Source organism: Limulus polyphemus, unplaced genomic scaffold (genome assembly GCF_000517525.1).
Source record: "Limulus polyphemus unplaced genomic scaffold, Limulus_polyphemus-2.1.2 Scaffold2179, whole genome shotgun sequence".
Taxonomy (NCBI): Eukaryota; Metazoa; Arthropoda; class Merostomata; order Xiphosura; family Limulidae; genus Limulus; species Limulus polyphemus.
In genome coordinates this window covers 178439-199133 of record NW_013667789.1, presented here as the reverse complement: position 1 = coordinate 199133, position 20695 = coordinate 178439, and the positions used below count along the sequence as shown (strand labels likewise).

General features: G+C 31.7%; 1 protein-coding gene across 1 annotated transcript in view; it reads left to right on the top strand.

Annotated features, from left to right (window-relative positions):
- Positions 1–9062: 9062 nt before the first annotated feature.
- The window catches only part of LOC106466177 (sodium- and chloride-dependent glycine transporter 1-like), a 50583-nt gene continuing 38950 nt past the window's right edge, over positions 9063–20695 (top strand). The window contains exon 1 of the mRNA XM_013926420.2: positions 9063–9610. Coding sequence (XP_013781874.1) covers positions 9506–9610 — 105 coding nt within the window. The 5' untranslated portion in view covers positions 9063–9505. The remainder of the gene's footprint in view (positions 9611–20695) is intronic.

The window sequence follows — 20695 nt, the reverse complement described above, 5'->3', positions numbered from 1 at the left end:
GGAATTAGAAACTAATTAATTAATACATGTGTAACAACTTGAGAGTAAGTATTAGAAACTGATTAATTAATACATGTGGAAAAACTTAAGAGTAAGAATTAGAAACTAATTGATTAATACATGTGGAACAACTTGAGAGTAAGGATTAGAAGCTAATTAATTAATACATGTGGAACAACTTAAGAGTAAGAATTAGAAACTAATAAGTTAATACCCGTGGAACAACTTGAGAGTAAGAATTAGAAACTAATAAGTTAATAATCGTAGAAAAACTTGAGAGTAAGGATTAGAAACTAATAAATTAATACCTGTGGAACAACTTGAGAGTAAAGATTAGAAACTAATTAATTAATGCATGTGTAACAACTTGAGAGTAAGAATTAGAAATTGATTAATTAATACATGTGGAAAAACTTAAGAGTAAGAATTAGAAACTAATTGATTAATACATGTGGAACAACATGAGAGTAAGGATTAGAAACTAATTAAGTAATACATGTGGAACAACTTAAGAATAAGAATTAGAAACTAATTAATTAATGCATGTGTAACAACTTGAGAGTAAGAATTAGAAACTAATTGATTAATACATGTGGAACAACTTGAGAGTAAGAATTAGAAACTAATTAAGTAATACATGTGGAACAACTTAAGAGTATGAATTAGAAACTAATTAATTAATGCATGTGTAACAACTTGAGAGTAAGAATTAGAAGCTGATTAATTAATACATGTGTAACAACTTAAGAGTAAGAATTAGAAACTAATTGATTAATACATGTAGAAGATCTTGAGAGTAAGGATTAGAAACTAATTAATTAATACATGTGTAACAACTTGAGAGTAAGAATTAGAAACTAATTAATTAATACATGTGTAACAACTTGTTAGTAAGAATTAGAAACTAATTAATTAATACATGTGGAACAAATAGTACTGAAAGAGTAAGAGCTGCTGATTATTTTCTATGGATTGTGTAGTAGAGAAGAATTTGAAGCTATTGCTGTAAGTAATATATTTTAAACGATGCTATGTTATTCAAGATAAGTTACACACCTTCTACATTTAATGGATAAGAAATTGGGATGTTAAGGAATGCTACAGGGTGTTCCAAAATATAGGTGGTTACACTTAAGTCGTTTCTTTTTATAGACAAGTTTTAAGTTGAAGCACCAATTGTTCTTGTGTGAATATTGTTTTATCTTGGGTACTGGGTTCTTATATTTCTACATTAAACTGTAGTTATTCAAAATTTAAAAAAATACACACTTTAGACTTGCGACTATCTTTTGTGAATTATCCAAATTAAAAGTACAGTATTTTATTACGAGGATCTCTTATATACTTACTTACTTGCTTATTAAAACATCGGATCGTCACACATAGTGAAATAGTTCTCTCACTTTGTAGATATATACACTGGTCTGTCTTTGTTTAGACTTGTTGAGAAAACCCAGCTTTTTAATTCACGAGAAACGGACTGCAGAACAAACAATTAAGTAGGACCTTTTTTAGACTGCGGTATAGGTGGTCATGATGTGTTTGAAAGCGAAAATACCTTACAAAGAGGTATGTTTAATTTTTATAAGAAATTCTTGTATATGAAAAAGTCACTCATGATAATTTTGAATGGGTTTTATACAGTTTTCAAAATCATCCCATCCCTGGTGGCACAGCGAGAAATTTGAGGGATTATAACGCTAAATATCACGTTTTGATACTCGCGTTGTTCAGAGTACAGATATCTCATCGTATAGTACAGATATCCAATCGTATAACTTCGTGTTAACAACAAGCGAACAAAAATTCACAAAAAATAATTTATTAACTTACCTTTAAACTCCTGCTACATTAGAGCTATATTTAAGGTTTTTTTAAACGTTTTAATGAACCCATAAGTAGATTTCATAGTACTTTAAAGTTACTTTATTACATAATCCTTAAATCAAACACTTAACCCCATCATTCAGTATAAAAGATTTTTTTATCAAGCACACTTTGCCATCGAACGTAAAATATAGTACTAAAAACTTAAACTTTTAAAATTATTACACGTCTTTGTAAACTGTAAGTACATTTTAAAGTAACGATGACATTTTGTGTATTCCTCGAATGAACAGAATTTTACATAATTTTGTTTTTATAACTGCTTTGTAAACGTACACCCATTTTGCGTTTATTCGGAAAACAAAAATATTTTTGATCTGAATTTTGTAATAGTGTGTTTGTTTGTTTGAAGTTAAGCACAAAGCTACACAATGGGCTATCTGTGCTCTGTTCACCACGGGTATCGAAACCCGGTTTCTAGCGTTGTAAATCCGCAGACATACCACTGTACCACTGGGGGGGGGCGTAATAGTGTGAAAATGAAAAACGTATATAAGAAGTACAGTTAAAAAATATGTTTAATACATATCTACTAGCTCACGTATCCACTCACTGCACAAGGAAAACATAGGGGTCTCTGTGAGTGACATAGAGGGTTCAGATCAAACGCATACCCTCCACTATGTCACTCTCCGTGTGCTTAAGCGTATATATATCAGGTTTGGTATAATCGGTTCATCTATTATAAGTAGACACAGAGCATAGGGAAGACATAGAGGCTCCGAAGGGTGGCATGGGGAGATCATACCCAAAGATAGACCACATTATTCCACTCCACAGAGATCCATAACCGTATGTGTCAAGTTTGGTTCGTCAGTTATAAGCGGATACAAACACAGACATTTGCCAAATATTACTATTATACAAATATGGTTCTTCTTTTATGTTTAACATTACAAGATTTAACAATTGATGCATTAATGATTTAAAACTTTCAAGAGAAGCAGTTGGTAAACTTCAGAGGGAAAATCCCTAAATTCAAACACGTGCTGAATTTAAATGGTTAACTTTTCCCAAAATTGAAGATAAAAATACTATTATATTTGCTGTAGTTAATAGTTACAAATAACGTTATTGAACTAGAAGTACTCTTCGTTTCGTATTCCTTCTTTAGTTCTACGATCTTTGTTCTTATTTAAAACAAAGAACTTCAGTGGTCTTTTTTAAAGGACGGTATTTTAGCTGCCCTAACTAAACATATACACTTTATACTTGTCTTTTCCCGCCACTCTTCAGACTGGTATCGATCGAAGGTGATCGTCGGGGAGAAAGAACGGCGTCTGTCGTGTCTGTATGAACAAGTGTATACGTGAAAACGGTTGTTGGCAACGTTCCAGAGAAATTGAACTCTTCCCTGATATCCTGATTATATGTCTCTAATTCAGTCAACAAATACTGAACTATAGGATCTACCAATGTTCATTTATTTTGATGGTTTAGATAAATAAGAATAAACAATATTGAATATATTTAAATATTGTAGATGGATAAATAAACATTTATTACTTCTACATTTGAGTTCATCAAAAACGTAATTTTCTCTTTTGTTTGAATTATGTGGCAGTAAAAGTAACTAACAATAAATTTGTTATTTTAATCTATAAGTAAATGTTTCAAATAAAATTCATGGAAATTCACATTAGAACAGTGTTACAGAATTAATGTTTGTTCTTACAATATAATAATTTTTTTTATATTTCTGATTACACAATATTTATAAAATATAAAAAAACATGCCTTCCTCAGACATAATTAGTGTAAGAATCGTCTCTTTATAATTAAAAGAGTATTTTTATTTATTGTCTAGTTGAGTTTATACTAATTCTTTTTTTTTTTCTGTCAAAGATTCCATTTTGAAAAATATATGATAAATAACATACGCTGTACAAACTATATATTGTTTCAAAGTGGATACTAAATATATATTATTTAAGCTCATAGCCACATTTTTAAAGTTCGTTTATTTGTTGCTATCTGTGCTGTGCTAACCACGGGTATTGAAATCCAGTTTTGGACGTTATATGCCTTTATACTTACCGCTGAGCCACTGGAAAAAGGGGGGGGGCATATTTTCTATCTACAACAGAAAATAGCAAGTATCAATTATCTGAACTAAAACATAACCAATTAGCAAGTTCATTAAGAAACTTGCAAAGGATTTTATCTCCATAATTTACACGGTTTGTATGTGTTAGTATTTGAATTGTGATTCCAAAGATCCAAAATTTTGGACATTGTGTTTGATATACTGTATTTGTTATTGTTTCCATCTATAAGACGTGAAAAACCAACAAGCTGTAATGGCGCTTCTTTGTAGAATTTTATTTTTGAATAAAAGTCATACAAAATCATAAACTAATTTTATCGCTAACATAAACATAGTATGTTGGTTAAATACATTTGACATATAGATTATAATTGCAGAAGGTAACCCATTTGCGGGTTCTCTTACATGTAACTCAATTACATAAGATATAAAAAAGTAGTCATTCTGTAAATACTGCAGTCCCGCGGTGGCCAATCACGAGGCGTGGATTTTCAGCCTCTATCTTCCCACCTGCTGATCGATTTCACTTAGTGAAATTTGTAAATAATAAGGCAAGAATAATTTCTCCAATTTCTCAGAGCAAACTTTCAAAATCTTTCTGTAGTAGCGCTTCATACAGTTCGGTGTTTTAGCCGAAACGACTCTGAATCATATTTCCCTGATTGTCAAGTCTTGCTTGTTATGAAAATCATACCTTGAAAACAAACTATTGACTGATTTATAAACAGTATTTTAGAAGAATTGTAAAAGTATACATTTTTAAGATTCAAAGTTATTGCTTTCTTCCTATACCAACTAAAAAGAAATGCAGTGCCTAAAGCTCAAAGATATAATTAACTTTTTACAAATAATAAGTACTTTGTAAATTCTGATGTTTGGTAAAAAGATAAAATACCAAGAAAGGAATGTAGGATCTTATATAAAATCATTTAGGACAATGATGATTCAGTAAGACGTAATTTGTGCGCTGAACCTAACTTATTTTCAATTGTGCTGGTGATTAACATTTAAATTTGAAATAATCATAAATGTATGCTGAGAAAATCGGATGGTTATTTAACGGACAACTAGTGGTTGCCAAGCCGGGCAGCGGATCGAAAGGTCCAAGGTTCGGGCCTTGAAGTCGCTCCACAGACTCTTGGATTAGCCGAATATACCCCAGTGTTTAGCGTGCCGGCCAGAGAATCAAGTGTCCAAGGTTCGCACCACGAAAATCGCTCCACACTTCCAATTGTGGGTGTGTTATAAGAGTACCAGTTAATCCCTTTATTCTATTACGAGTCGGATAAAGCCTATGTAGCGACGGGATCTGCATGACTGACAGCTCTCCCTCTCGTCAGTAACTATACTTGCAAATTAAGGTCAGTTATACCTGAACCCCAGAGGTTTCTGAAACTAGCCATCTAGGACACTTACTCATAAGGTGCTGTGCTGTTCAGGTTGAAAATTACAATTCCAGTTGAAGCATATGTGCTCGAATTAATAATATGTATTTAAAGAAAGGTTATATCGTAGCTCAAGTTAAGGAGGATGTCAGTAAAAAAATAAGAGGTTTATAGGAAGTTTGCCTACATAGATTTTATTTCGATATAAAAAACGCATTCAAAGGTATTTTGAAATTAATTTACCAGATACAAGAACTGAAAGCTCTACCTTAAAACGATAGGAAATATATGAACATGTTAACATTGGATGTTGATCAAACTGAGTATATGCGTGTGTTAGGTATTTATTAAAATATAAAAACGTGTTATCGTTTGAGATTATTCAAAATGGGTAAATAAATGTGCTAATGTTTTAGGTTGGTCGAAATGAGTATACGAATGTGTTAATATTTGAAATTGGTTAAAATAACTATATGAATGTGTTAATGTTTGAAATAGGTAGATATGACTATTTGAATGTGTGTTAACGTTTGAGGTTGGTCGAAACTAATACATGAACTCTTTCACTGCGGACTAGGTTCCAGGGACTGACCTCGTAACCTTTTGTGCATATTATAGTTTTCATGCTCTAGCTTTTAATACAGTTAACGTACCTTTACAAAATTTTGCAGATTATCAGCAAACATTACAAGACTTTCGTACGCAAAATATCAGATTTTATTCATCAAGTAAGATTTTTTAAGTAATGTTTTTCTCGTGCCTTTTTCTTTTCTTTTCTTGACTATCCAACACACAAAATAATTTTGATTTTAAAATTAAAAATTATTTTATGCATCAGAAAAATTACAAATTTCACATGCAAAATCTTTATAGCCTTCAAATAATTACCAAACGTTTTTCTTAGAAAAAAACTTTATATTTTATCTGTTCTTCTGACAATTGTATCTCTGTACGGGTTTGGTCGATTTGACCGACCTCGTAACCATAAAAAATTAGGAAATAGATATAAATTATGCCTTTTTTTCGTTCTATAATGACTCCAAATTGTAACATGAAAACACAAGTGTTTATTCTAAATAGCTTAAATTTCATAACATTAACCTATATATATATATATATTTATTATTTTTATTTTATTTCAATCGTGCCTGACTAACATTGAAGAGGTTGGAATGACGCGGCGCATGTGCATTCATGTTACGGTATCCAACAGTATATAATTGGTCTTTAATTATATATAATTAATATATAATTATATATATATATATAATCAATATATAAGATAATTGGTAAAGTACGTAAGCAAGTACTGTCAAAAATGGAAGAGATGAGCGAGGCCAACTTGGTTAATTCAATAAACATATTAATACCTCAGAAAATAGAAAAGATAGGAGGTTATTATCTTATAATCTAACTTGTCAGTATCTGTAATTTCAGTATTTAATTCGTAAGAAACTATATGCTTTGTACTTGGACATCACAAACATCAAATTTGATCCAATGCTGAATACAGCATACCACGTGACACACAAAAAACGATATTTAGGATTTGTTTTTAATGCTTACTTTTAAATTAAGAAATTAACTAATGTATAATACCAAACTTTGAATTATAATGAATAGTTTGATACCAAAAATGTTGTCATAAATAAATAAAATAGTACTTCAATAAAATTTGTAATGTAAGTCTACAAATGCGATGACATGGCCTTTGACCCATAACCATAGGAAGACCCATGTCGATGGGGTGAATATGCTAACCTTGGAGATTGGTAACTTTTACTCGTGACTGTCATATTGATGATAGATACATCGTTTCAAGCTCTTTTTCAACAAATAGTAAAGATGAGAGTGTACTGTGTTACATAATTCTGTAGAAAGCTAGTCATTCTAATTAAATACAAAGTTACATAAATGGGCAGAAAGCTAGTCGACCTGAAAGTATACTATACATAAATCTGTAGAAAACTATTCATACAGGTAATATATCTCTTACATAAATTTGTGCAAATATCTAGTCATGCTGAAACTATACCGCCTTACTTAAGGGTGATCATACTGCCTAGCATAAGTGTGTAGACAGGTAGTCATGCTTAGAGTATACCAGAATACATTCGTGTGTAGAAGGTAGTTATGCTAAAAGTATACCAGAATACATTCGTGTGTAGAAGGTAGTTATGCTAAAAGTATACCATATTACATTAGAAAGGTAGTTATGCTAAAAGTATACCATATTACATTAGAAAGGTAGTTATGCTTAGAGTATACCAGATTACATTATTGTTTAGAAAGGTATTTATACTTAAAGTACACCAGATTACATTAGTGTGTAGAAAGGTAGTTGTGCTTAGAGTATATCATATTACATTAGAACGGTAGTTATGCTTAAAGTATACCAGATTACATTAATGTGTAGAACGGTAGTTATGCTTAAAGTATACCAGATTACATTAATGTGTAGAACGGTAGTTATGCTTAAAGAATACCAGATTACATTATTGTTTAGAATAGTATTTATACTTAAAGTACACCAGATTACATTAGTGTGTAGAAAGGTATTTATACTTAAAGTACACCAGATTACATTAGTGTGTAGAAAGGTAGTTATGCTTAGCTTTTACCAGATTACCCTAGCGTGTAGTAAGGTAGTCATACTATAACACAATATGTGGGAAACTTAAATTCATTACTAGAAGTTTATAAGTCATAAGTTTGAAATGAAAAAGTTTTATCTTTTGGATAATCTGTGTAATTTCATATTTCAAATCATTTACCATCTCTACACTTAAGTTTGAAATGAAAAAGTTTTATCTTTTGGATAATCTGCGTAATTTCATATTTCAAATCATTTACCATCTCTGCACTTAAGTTTGAAAGGAAAATGTTTTATCTTTTGGATAATCTGTGTAATTTCATATTTCAAATCATTTACCATATCTGCACTTAAGTTTGAAAGGAAAATGTTTTATCTTTTGGATAATCTGTGTAATTTCATATTTCAAATCATTTACCATCTCTGCACATAAGTTTGAAATGAAAAAGTTTTATCTTTTGGATAATCTGTGTAATTTCATATTTCAAATCATTTACCAACTCTGCAAACACTCTGTTTTTACCTAACTTTCTGATTTTTCGAATACTGTCATGAATATGTGTTTTATAAGTAGGCAGGAAATGAGAAAAAAACGTGGGTAAAATATTACAAATCAGTTTACATTTGTATTTATGTGTCGTACCATGAATGAAGCATAATAAGTAGTGTACGTGATTTACTACACATAATTTCCCCAACCAGTATAGCTGAATGAAGGATAGGAGAGCTCATTAATTTATTCTTAAGGTAGGATGTGTGTGTATCTCTCGCGAGAATTCACAGAAAGATTACTTTTAAACACTAAGTACTGATATTCGAGATTTCTGAATATGAAGATCTATATATAATAAAACAATAACGACGGCAAACGGAGATTTTGTAGAAGAAAGCAGCATTGGGCTATCTGCTACGTCTACCGCGGGGAATCGAGCCTCGGATTGTACTGTTGTAACCCCGTAAACTTACTGCTGTCCCACCGGAGAGCTAAACAAATGATTCTTAATTTTATTGACTGACAATTGTTTTATTCTCTTTTTCAAAAAATTGATGTCAAAGCTGAGGGAAATAATAACTGATGCTTTCCCTAAGAAATCAGTAGAGTTAGCTCCAGTATACGAAGTGTCCTTTAAATGCCACGTACATGCACGAGAAGCGTCTGGTGCGCGTGAGTGCAAGCGTGTTTTGAAACCCATTATGAGATATATACATACAATCGAACAGCCTGCACCAGGGAGAAAAGTGCACGTATCTGAATAGCCGCATCTCGTGCAGCAGCAGCACCACCAGTAGTTGTAGTAGGCTTCAGAATTCTAGTAACTTCCGCACGGTGGAGCTCGACTAAGAACGCTGACGACATACTTAGATCTTGGCTTGAGAACTAGAATTTTTGTAGACTCATTTCCCCTCTCTTTTGCCAACTGGAAAGTTTTGGGAATAATACAAATCCTCCGCACCTGCGTGCTGACCTTACTAGCACTAGATAACTATTTATTGAATTTCTCATTTGTGGTTCCATCATTAAAGAACACAATACTGAGCTAGTAAGAATAACAGAGAGGAGAAAGAAAGAGCTTATATACTGGTTATAGAACAATGTCACGGTTAACTGTTAAAGGAACAGATAGTTACTACTTCCCCAGAAGTCAGTCTGCTAGCAGCCATTCTCAGTTCTTCATAGCAGGAGGTCAAGGTCAGAAGGTAAGCAACCTTTATGAACAGGCGTAGAATGTATAACAATATGTCAACCATTGTTGGTGTGGACTTTCGCTTAATACCACAGTGCGTCAGGGCGACTGTGACATGACACATACAGTAGTGGTTGAGACGCTATGTATATTAACATATTATGGTGTGAACTATATATATATTAAGAGATTATGGTGTGAACTAGATTGAGTTTGTAATGTATAATGTATATGAATTTCATGTGAGCAGTTACTAATCAGAATTAGGATGATGATTAATAAGACAATATCATTTATTAATTGTAAAAACAGTTGTTTATTAGCTGAAGTTGCAATTGAATATGTTCTTTGTAAACCAAGGTTACAATGAATATGTTATGCGTAACCTGAATTTTCGCACTTACTTCACTGGTTAAGTATTCATCCAATTTCTTTTTTCCTGGGTCATCAAATTAAAGAACACAAACCTGATGAACTGGTAAGAATAAATGAGAGAATATTGCGTTTATACGCTGTGGCTTGAGAGTTTTCCAGATAAGTTGAGATATTGGAATTTAAGTTTGCTTTAGAAGTTAATTTATGTCTTGGAAGTTAAGTTTGGCTTTAGAAATTTATTTCTGTCTTGGAAGTTAAGTTTGGCTTTGGAAGTTAACTTCTGTCTTGGATGTTTAGTTCGGCGTTGGAAGTTAGTTTATATTCTTGGAAGTTCATTTTGTCTTGGGAAGTTAAGTTTACCTTTGGAAGTTATGTTTGTGGCTTTGAAGTTCAATGGCGTATTTCATGTTACGTTTGTGTTTTGGGAGCTAAACTGGGGTATTGAATTTTGAAACTGAGGTATAGGAAATTTCGTTAGCATCTTAGAAATTAAACTACAGTCTTAGGAGTCACGTTTTGCTTTGAAAGTTAAGTTTCTGGCATTGTAAGTATAATTTGAGGTCTTGAGAATAGTTGGAGCAATAGAAGATAATTTTGGGTTTTGCAGTTACGTTAACATTTTGGGCGTTTATTTAGGATCGAGGAAGGTAAGATAGGATCTTGGAAGCTATGCTCGAGAGTTGGAAGCTTGTTAGGATTTTGTAGGTTAATTTGGTATTTTGGAAGCTAATTTGGGACCGTGGTAGTTAAATATAGATCCAGGAAATAAAATTGGCGTCTTATAAATTAAGCCGTGGTCTTGAAAGGTAAATTGGAATTAAAGTTGGTGCCTTGGAAGCTTTCCAGACAAAGTAAAAAAACACTCTTCATGTTCCCAAGCTATCTCAACATTTTGTGTTAAATTACTTTCAGTTATCTTTTTTAAAAGATAAGGAATGAAACTTGCTTTGAACTACTTATATTTATGTCAAGGATTTTAAAAGATCTAACTTGACCAGAAGGAAATGTTTCGTTGTTTTTGTTTTATAATGCACATGATTCTAAGCGCGTGACGTCAGCTAGTTATTGATTTCCTCTATTTTAGTTATCCCTGGTCTTTATTTATGGAACAGTGTTCTATCTATCAAAGTTATGCGATGAAGTGAAAGTATGACAAACGTGTTTTTGTCGTGCTTGCAACGAATCTCATTTTATCAGAATATATCACACACGTATATATAAATGGAATGGATATTCTACCATTTCTTCAAAGCACAGATTATGTTAAAAGTATTAGACACAGGGGCAAAAAAATAATATTATATTCGTAACGACAAATAAGCTAGAACTAATCTCATTTGATGTTAACAGTAAACATAAACCAGTTAAACATAAAAATAATGTTTTAAATATAGTTTATCTAATGGCGCCATCTTACCTTGTATTTGGCTTTGTTGTTTCCCCTAGACACGTTTGATACGTCATTTTTTCTTCTTCTTATTGTTATATTTTCATTGTTGATATGACACCTGGAATGTAAGCTAAGTACCGTTGATAAGGGAAGTTTATTATTGTTATGATATTATAATTATTTTTCATGGTTGTTCACGTAGAAAATGATTTAACGTGACACTGAAGCTTTAACTAGCTATATTTAGCTTTATTTATCAGGATAATGGACAACTCTTTATTTATCATGATGCCAGACAATCCTTTATTTATCAGTATACTGGACAACTCTTTATTTATCAGGATACTATGCAATTCTTTATTTATTAGTATACTGGACACCTCTTTATTTATCAGGATACTTGACAACTCTTTATTTGTCAGGATACTAGATAATTCTCTGTTTTTTTAGGATATAGACAAATCTTTCTTTCTAAGGATACTAAACAATTCTCTATTTATCAGGATACTAGACAATTCTTTATTTATCAGGATGCTAGCCAATTCTTTATTTATCAGTATACTGGACAAGTCTTTATTTATTAGGATACTAGACAACTCTTTATTTATCAGGATACTAGACAACTCTTCGTTTGTCAAGATACTAGACAACTCTTCGTTTTTTAGGATATAGACAAATCTTTCTTTCTAAGGATGATATACAATTCTCTATTTATCAGGATATTAGCCAATTCTTTATTTATCAGGATACTAGACAATTCTTTATTTGTCAGTATTCTAGAGAACTCTTTATCAGTATTTTAGACATTTCTTTATTTATCAGAATACTAGAAAATTTCTCATGTATCATGATACTAGATAACTTTTCATTTCTCAGGATACTAGATAACTCTTTATTTATCAGGATACCAGACAACTCTTCGTTTGTCAGTATACAAGACAACTCTTTATCAGTAATCTAGACATTTTTTTATTTATCAGGATACAAAAAACGTCTTATTTATCAGGATACTAGACAACTCTTTATTTATCACTATACTAAACAACTCTTCATTTATCAGTATACTAGACAACTTTTCATTTGTCAGGATACTAGACAACTCTTTATTTGTCAGTAATCTAGACAACTCTTCATTTATACTAGACAACTCTTTGTTTGTTAGGATACTAAACAAGTCTTTCTTTATCAGGATACTAGATAATTATTTATTTATTAGGATACTAGAGAACTCTTCATTTCTAAGGGTAGTAGACAAATCTTTGTTTATCAGAATATTAGACAACTCTTTCTTGTTAGGGTACTAGACAAACTTAGCTATATCAGGATACTAGACAAGCCTGTCTATATCAGGATACTAGACAATTCCTTATTTATTAGGATACTAGACAACGCTTTGTTTGTCAGTATTCTAGACAATTTTTTTTATTAGGATAGTAGAAAACTCTTGAAACATGAAGACTTATGCTGGAGTTTATGAAAACGGTTTGAAAGGGTCTCGTGAAACATAATGATTTATAGAGAAGTACATAAAACGTCTTTAAACCAAGAATCTGAAATATGCCGACACATACATGCTTGAAACGAAGCACGTAATACATGGCGTCACATGGTGGAGTATATGAAACACCATGAAAAGAAAAGCTTGAAAAATGTCTTTAGATAGCCGTGTATGTAATACACTTTGAAACGAAGCACGTGATAACGTGGTGTGACCTAGTGGTGTATATAATACACCTTGAAATGAAGCATGTGAAATATGACGACACATGATGAGTTATATAAAACACCTTCAGCTGAAGTATGTGAAACATGACGACACATGATCGAGTATATAAAGCGTCTTAAAACGAAGCACCTGAAATATGAGTATTCATATTGGAATATATAAAACACCTTAAAAGGAAGTACGTGAAACATGACGACACATGGTGGGAGTATATATAAAACGCTTTGAAACGAACACGTGAAGCATGATTAAACGAATCGAGAAATAATAGAGTTTTTAATGACTTATATATAAAAACTGAAAGAAATGAATATTAAATTAAAATTATTTATGAATACGCTTGCAATACTGAGAAAATATCGAAACAGATGAAAACACGTTTATAGTAAAATAAAACATTAAGTCACTGGAAAAAAAGAGAACCATCAGGTGAAGTGGGGTGAAACTAAAACCGACAGGAGTTTTATAAGTACTTAACAAGGCTAAAAATTAACCTTAATTCTAACAAAATCATTTTGATTATTGAAAATAACATTTTAAAAACAAAAATAAAATGATGTCAGTTATGGAGCTGTTCTAAAGCCACCATTACAGTTTATTGCACGGAAAGTATTTAAGGAAAGTCTTAAGAAAATATCAAATCTACTTAATATAGTAATTGAAGCTTTAAAACAGTTTAATTTTGAAGCAGCAAGTATCCGATTGAAAACATCTATATGCTTGGAAATAGAAAACTCACAATTAAAAATAACTGTAAGGATGTAGAATATGGATGTTATGAAAAAGGTCAAAGTTCAATAATGATGATTCTCTATTGTTTTTAAATTACCTAATTACAGAAAACGGTTCTTTTCAATATTTTATATTTCTTCGTGTTTATTATCTATACTATTCTGTCGAGTGTTTTATTTAGTAAATTAGACAAGATATATTTTTCAAAACGTAAAATTACTTCTTTTTCTGTTTGCTTTTGTTCAAGGGCAAAGCTGCACTAGGGATTCAACCCGAAAGTTTAGCGTTGTAACCCCTCATGCTTAATTATGAGCGACCGTGCGGCAAAATACACTACTGATTTGTTTGTAATTAAGAAAAAAGCTATACGATAGGCTATTTGTGCTCTGCCCAACATGGGTATAGAAACCCGGTCTTTAGTGTTGTAAGTCCACAGATGTACCGCTGTGCCACTGGAGGGTATATAGTATAGACCTAATACTAATGTCTTATGGCAAGTATAATCACGTTTTGTCAGCTGATAAATTGTTGTTGCAACAAATTCCTTATATAAATATTTCCATACTTTAATCCTTAGCTATTTGTTTGCGTCCAAATTTCGTCAGTAATGACGTCATTGAAGTGAGGGAGATTTTAAATAAGACTGACATAACAACTGCAATGGAAACGTGTAACATGCGATGCGCATTAGCCTGTACACGTCATCAAATGACGTTTACTGGAAATCTTCTTTTTTAATGATCTGTTAAAGCTCCTATATCGTGTTAAGATCTATCAGTTAACCAAAATAGAACCATCTCTGAGATTACAGCTGTGTTCCCCTACGCTAGTAAAGTAGAAGAAAGTGGATTACTTGAGTATAATAAAAAGAAGGCGTTTTTGTAAATGCCTACCATTCCAAATAATAGAGAATTGTCCCTTTCTTAGGAAAGCCAAAACAAGTGAAGTATAAAATAACAAAGAACCAAACGATGTGAAGTTCCGAGTTTCTAAAGCAGTGAGTTTGAAATCTAGTCCCTCTAGTGAGCGATATGAAAAGTAGCAGAATATATGTGGTGGAAATACTTGAGTAAGGAAGCATATTATGCTAGTATAATAATAAACTGGCAAACAACAATTTATAAGCATAATGAAGTGACTTCCCTTAGGGGGAAACATACTACCTGATAAAGACAGACCAATGTTCTGCTGAAACATGTAATGTGTTCCCCAAAAAACAAATCATTTCATTATGCTTTTAAATATTGTTTGCCAACTTGTTATTATGTGGTGAACATGAAGAGCCGAATACTAAGGTTTAGCAATAATCGACACAGGTATTGATTTGCAAGATAATAATAAAACTAAAAATGTTAAATATAACCTTATGACCAATGGTCAGTGCAGAAGTGATATTTCTAAGCCCACGAAAGACCCCTTAAAAAGACGTTTAGATATCCATAAAAGAACAACTAACAGATTCCACGTGATAGAGCTTAAGTAATAGAAAACAATGTTTTATTTTATTAGTATTAGTTGATCAGATATTGTAACGCAATGATAAGGTATTCATAATAGCATGCATGATGCCATACGTTTCTCAGAAAACACTGATTGTTAAACACTCTATATGTTGAGAAACAGAATGTTCGCTAATGGGGAGTAAGATATTGAGACAAAAATATTCTAATGACGTACTAAATCATGAAGGTTTTAATGTTTTAGATAATATTATGTTACAGTTACAACCTGTTAGGTTTTAGAAGATAAAACTACGTTGTTTATATAGGCTTTGGGCTATGCAGTTTTAGGAGATATCATTGTTGTTTTTGAGTTTTTCTTTCTCGATAGTAACAGAAAAAAAATATGAACTGATATTTCAATGAAACGAAGCAAACAGTTGGTTGACAAATTAACTGGAACGAGAAAATACTCAGAACTGACATTGAATTATAGACCATCTGTGGTGTGAAAGTATTTTAAAAGTCTAATAACAGATGCTTTATAAACTCATTTAACAAAGTACACATATTTGTTGAATAGCCAATATGGTTTCATCAAGAGAAAATATTGCCTTACTAATCTTTTGACAATCCCTGAAGAGGTTACTGCTTATGCAGGTGGAGGTGTGGGTGTGGAGTTAGTGTATCTGAAAGCATTTAACAAGGTGCCACATAAAAGGCTTGTTAATAATGATCTTTACAGGTGTGGAGAATAAGTTGTTTCATTGAGTAGAAAACTGGCTAGATGGAAGAAAGCAGGGGGTTGTTATTAATAGAGTTCAGTCAAACTGGATTAATGTCACATGTGGGATACCTCAGAGTTCAGTATTAGGACCATTACAATTTTCAACTTATTCGAATGGCAATGTACGAATGGTAAATATATTACTTCAATTTTCTTATAATATTAAGGTTGCTGGCTGTGAGGAAGAAAAGGATGCTTTATAAAAGGAATTATTTGGTTAGTTTGATGAATAGATGGCAGATGGATTTTTAATTATTATAAATGCCACCAGGTAATGCACGTGGGTTACAATAATTTGAAGTATTGTACAATGTTGATGGTAATAATCTTAACAATATCATGAAAGAAATGGATCTTGGTGTTCAGGTTGATCAGTCTCTTGAGTCGTCCAAGCAGTGTGTTGTGGTAGAACAAATATGATTAAAGGTTTTAACTACAAAAATATTGAATACAAGCCTAATGATGTTATAATTTTATTGTATAGGATCTTGGTGTTCAGGTTGATCAGTCTCTTGAGTCATTCAAGCAGTGTGTTGTGGTAGAGCAAATATTATTAAATGTTGTAACTACAGAAATATTGAATACAAGCCAAGAGATGTTATAATTTCATTGTATAGGCCACTGGTTGGTGTATTATGTTCAGTCGTTGGATATTGAGTTGTTGAAAAGGGTACAGAGAAGGGCTACTAAGGATGATACCTGGTATGGAAAGGTTATCGTGTGAGATATCTAAAATTGTTTTATCTTAAAAAAAAAGAACTAGAGGCGATCTGATTGGGTGGTGTTTAAAATTAAGGGAATTAATAGTGTTGATGCATCATCTTTTTGTCATATTATTGATGAAAATGGAAGACCTAAGGGACAAATATAAATTTTGGCAGGTATCAGTTATCTTCAGATACAACAGTTTTATTTTTCCTTCAGGGTGGTCGGTTGTCTTCATGGGTTGTCTTAAGATGTAGTGAAAGATTAGATTTTAGGGAGCTTAAGGGAAGGCTTGATAATATTTATATGATAAACGCTGACTTTAACGTTTCTTTAATAGTTTATTTTACTGGATGGGACAGCCTAGATAGACTAACAGGTCTCTTGTTGTCCTTAAATGTTATGTTAAATGTCTAGTTTCCATTATGACCCACTTATTGCATTAGAATGAATAGTAATTAATTAGGTGATGACAAAATAATGTAAAACAAGTCACAAAGAAGCCATTTTAAGAACAGTCTTATGGAAAAATAACAGTAAAGTTCTTGCTCATAAAACAGTAGCTCTAGAAAATTATAAATTTATTCAATTTCCAAACGCCAGAAATGTTATAAATCAGCAGTAAAACGAAGTTATTTGTAATTCAAATCTCGTATTATTTCCCAATAAATATGACCATGCATGATACAGGTATCCAAAACATCAATACAATAATATCGTTTAAAAGACACGAGTTATTGAAATAATAAAAACTAAAGGTTAATAATATTTTCCTTGGCTGAACTCTTAGTGCTTGCTGATAAAACACCTTTACAGGGGTCTGGAGTTCTGAAATCAAAACAATTCAACATATCTATACTAAAATTATAACATCACTCAACAACAGCTACGCATTTGAAAATAATTATGCTAGCTGTACATATGCATTTTAAATTAGTTGTATTTGTACATTAAAATACTTATACTAACTAGTCTTATCTGTACGTTTGAAAATGATCATACTAGTTGTAGTTACATATTTGAAAATAGTTACGTCATATCAATAGTATTTTTAGGTATGATTTTATATATACTCTCTATGCCTGTATATAGAAAAATAAATTTTATACCTTTCATTTAATTCTAGCTGTACATTTTAAAACAATTATGTAATTATCACAACTGTACATTTTAAAACAATTATATTACTCTTAATTGTAATTGTACACGATTTTCATTTACTTCATTTATATAATCTCTCAATCAAAATAAACCGTTTGTTATTTATTATTTTTAATTTACTTATTGGGTCTTCTATTGTCCAATAACGAAAATAACAGCCAATACTTAACATTACAGTACTTTCATTAATTGTACATAAAGATGTAAAAGTACAGCTCATCTCTACTTTCTCCCACGTTGAATACATTGATTTAGGTTTTCTTATGGTTTTATGTTTTTGAATATAGATATAGTAAAAATACTCTCTTAAATCACCTATTATTTTACTTTTTTTTTCACTTAAAACAAAACAAGACAAAACTCTTAAAATCGACATAGATGTCAGAATAGGGTCTTTACTTGTGAGGGCGTATTTTTCACATGAGTATTTGAAGGTTTTCGCTACATCCTTATCACTTAACTGTATCCAGTGAGATTAGCGTTTCCGCATCAAGTATCGCTACTTTTTCGTTATCGTTCTGATAAGTTTTTTTATCTGTTTCAAGGTAGTAACAACTAATATTTGGTCGCCGAATTAATTAAGTGATGGGAAAGGTGATTCCAGTATCAAACACAACTGCCACCAGGTAGAGCACAATGTAATTATCATCAATTTCATGTAGTTAAATGTGTTAATTGCCTTTCGAGTTAGGAATTTAAGGGTAAATTGCTTAGGTGTCCGTATGAAAAGTGTCTGGGTGACCTTATATAACAAGATTTATTCCTGTTAAATTTCAACCAGGAACGACTCTCACTGCCTTATCTAACAAGATTTATTCCTGTTCAGTTTCAACTAGCAACAGATGCCAGTGTATTATCTAATAAGATATTGTTGTTCTGTTTCAATCAGTAGCATATCTTATTCTATCAGCTAACTTGATGTGGTCCCGATCAGTTTATATCAGTAATAACTTTCCTTCTCTCAGCTAACAAGATGTGGTCCCGATCAGTTTATATCAGTAATAACTTTCCTTCTCTCAGCTAACAAGATGTGGTCCCGATCAGTTTATATCAGTAATAACTTTCCTTCTCTCAGCTAACAAGATGTGGTCCCGATCAGTTTATATCAGTAATAACTTTCCTTCTCTCAGCTAACAAGATGTGGTCCCGATCAGTTTATATATCAGTAATAACTTTCCTTCTCTCAGCTAACAAGATTTGATCTTGCTCAGTTTTATTCAATACACCTTACCACCAATACATCTTGTTAACTGAGAGATTGAGATTTGTTAAAACACAGAGACATGAATGCATCTTGTTAGCTGAGGGTTGTTATTCAGTTTGGTGTTTTTTTTTCAATGTTTAATTTTATTTTCAAGTTCCAATTTTGTTTGTTTTGTACGTGAAGTTGGATAAGCTGAAAAACGCGTAGTATATATATAAATATTGTAAGGCTTAAGCTACTATCTGAAGAAAAGATGGCTTAGCTTTCTAAATCAGTGAAAATGAAACAAAGATTGGTGTGAGAATCAATAACAACTACCTCTTTTGTAAACATGTAGAAAACCGAAAAATACATTGATGAACACCAGATGTATGTGTTGACATAATACTCCTTGTGTACAGTCTGAGAAGGGAACCTATTAGATCGATTTATATGTTCAAAATAAAACAAAATACATTGATGAACACCAGATGCATGTGTTGACATAATGTACCTTGTGTAAAGTCTGAGAAGGGAACCTATTAGTTCGATTTATATGTTCAAAATATAACAATCGAACTTTCTTCAAAGTCTCAAATATTTCCTAAGAAAATCGATAAAAGATAACAATATTTACGTTTCCCTACAATTTCTTTACAAACTAATGAAAACCCTACATATGAAATAAGGTTAATTTCCCCTGATACTAAACATTAATAACACATATAGAAATACTAATCAAATATTAGGTTTCTCAGATTCAACATGGCCACCAACTGTAGTAATACACGAATAAGTGATTATTTCGTCCCCTAAGGAAAGGAGGCCAGAAGTTTCAAACATTCCCCTAACGTACACTGAACTTTACACAAAACGTGTTACTAAACTCATTGATAGTTTGGCTTCATTCCATGTTTTTTTTATGTGTTTTTTATACATTTAGTGAAACTATTTTTTTAGTGCTACAGTTGTGACTATGGGGAGTTTCTATAGGTTATGCTATATTAGCTTTTACCAAACTGTACTTTTGTGGACCAGAATGATTTATTAAGAAAAATTATGTTAATCAATGAAGGTTTTAAATATTTCCAAATTTGAAGCTAAAAATTATGTTTAAGAAGAACACCCATAATTAGTAGATATTCTGAATGGTACTCAGAGGATATATAAACAACATAATTACTGAACAATATTCAGATGTGGTACTCAGAGGATATATAAACAACATAATTACCGAACAATATTCAGACGTGGTACTCAGAGGATATATATATAAACAACATAATTACTGAACAATATTCAGATGTGGTACTCAGAGGACATATATAAACAACATAATTACTGAACAATATTCAGATGCCAAAACCCAATACGATCGCAATTAGTACACACCAAACCATCTAAGGACCCAAGGGAGAGAGGAAATTCCATTTACAACATCTCTTGTTATGTAGGTTCCAATGAGCTGTAGAAACAAAAATATCAACAAAAGTTAGAATTCAGGAGCATAATAGACGTTTAAGACTTGTTAATACCAACCACTGTCTATGATAACCTATCGGGCTGGAGATGAAGATCAAATGATCTTTTTAAATAATGG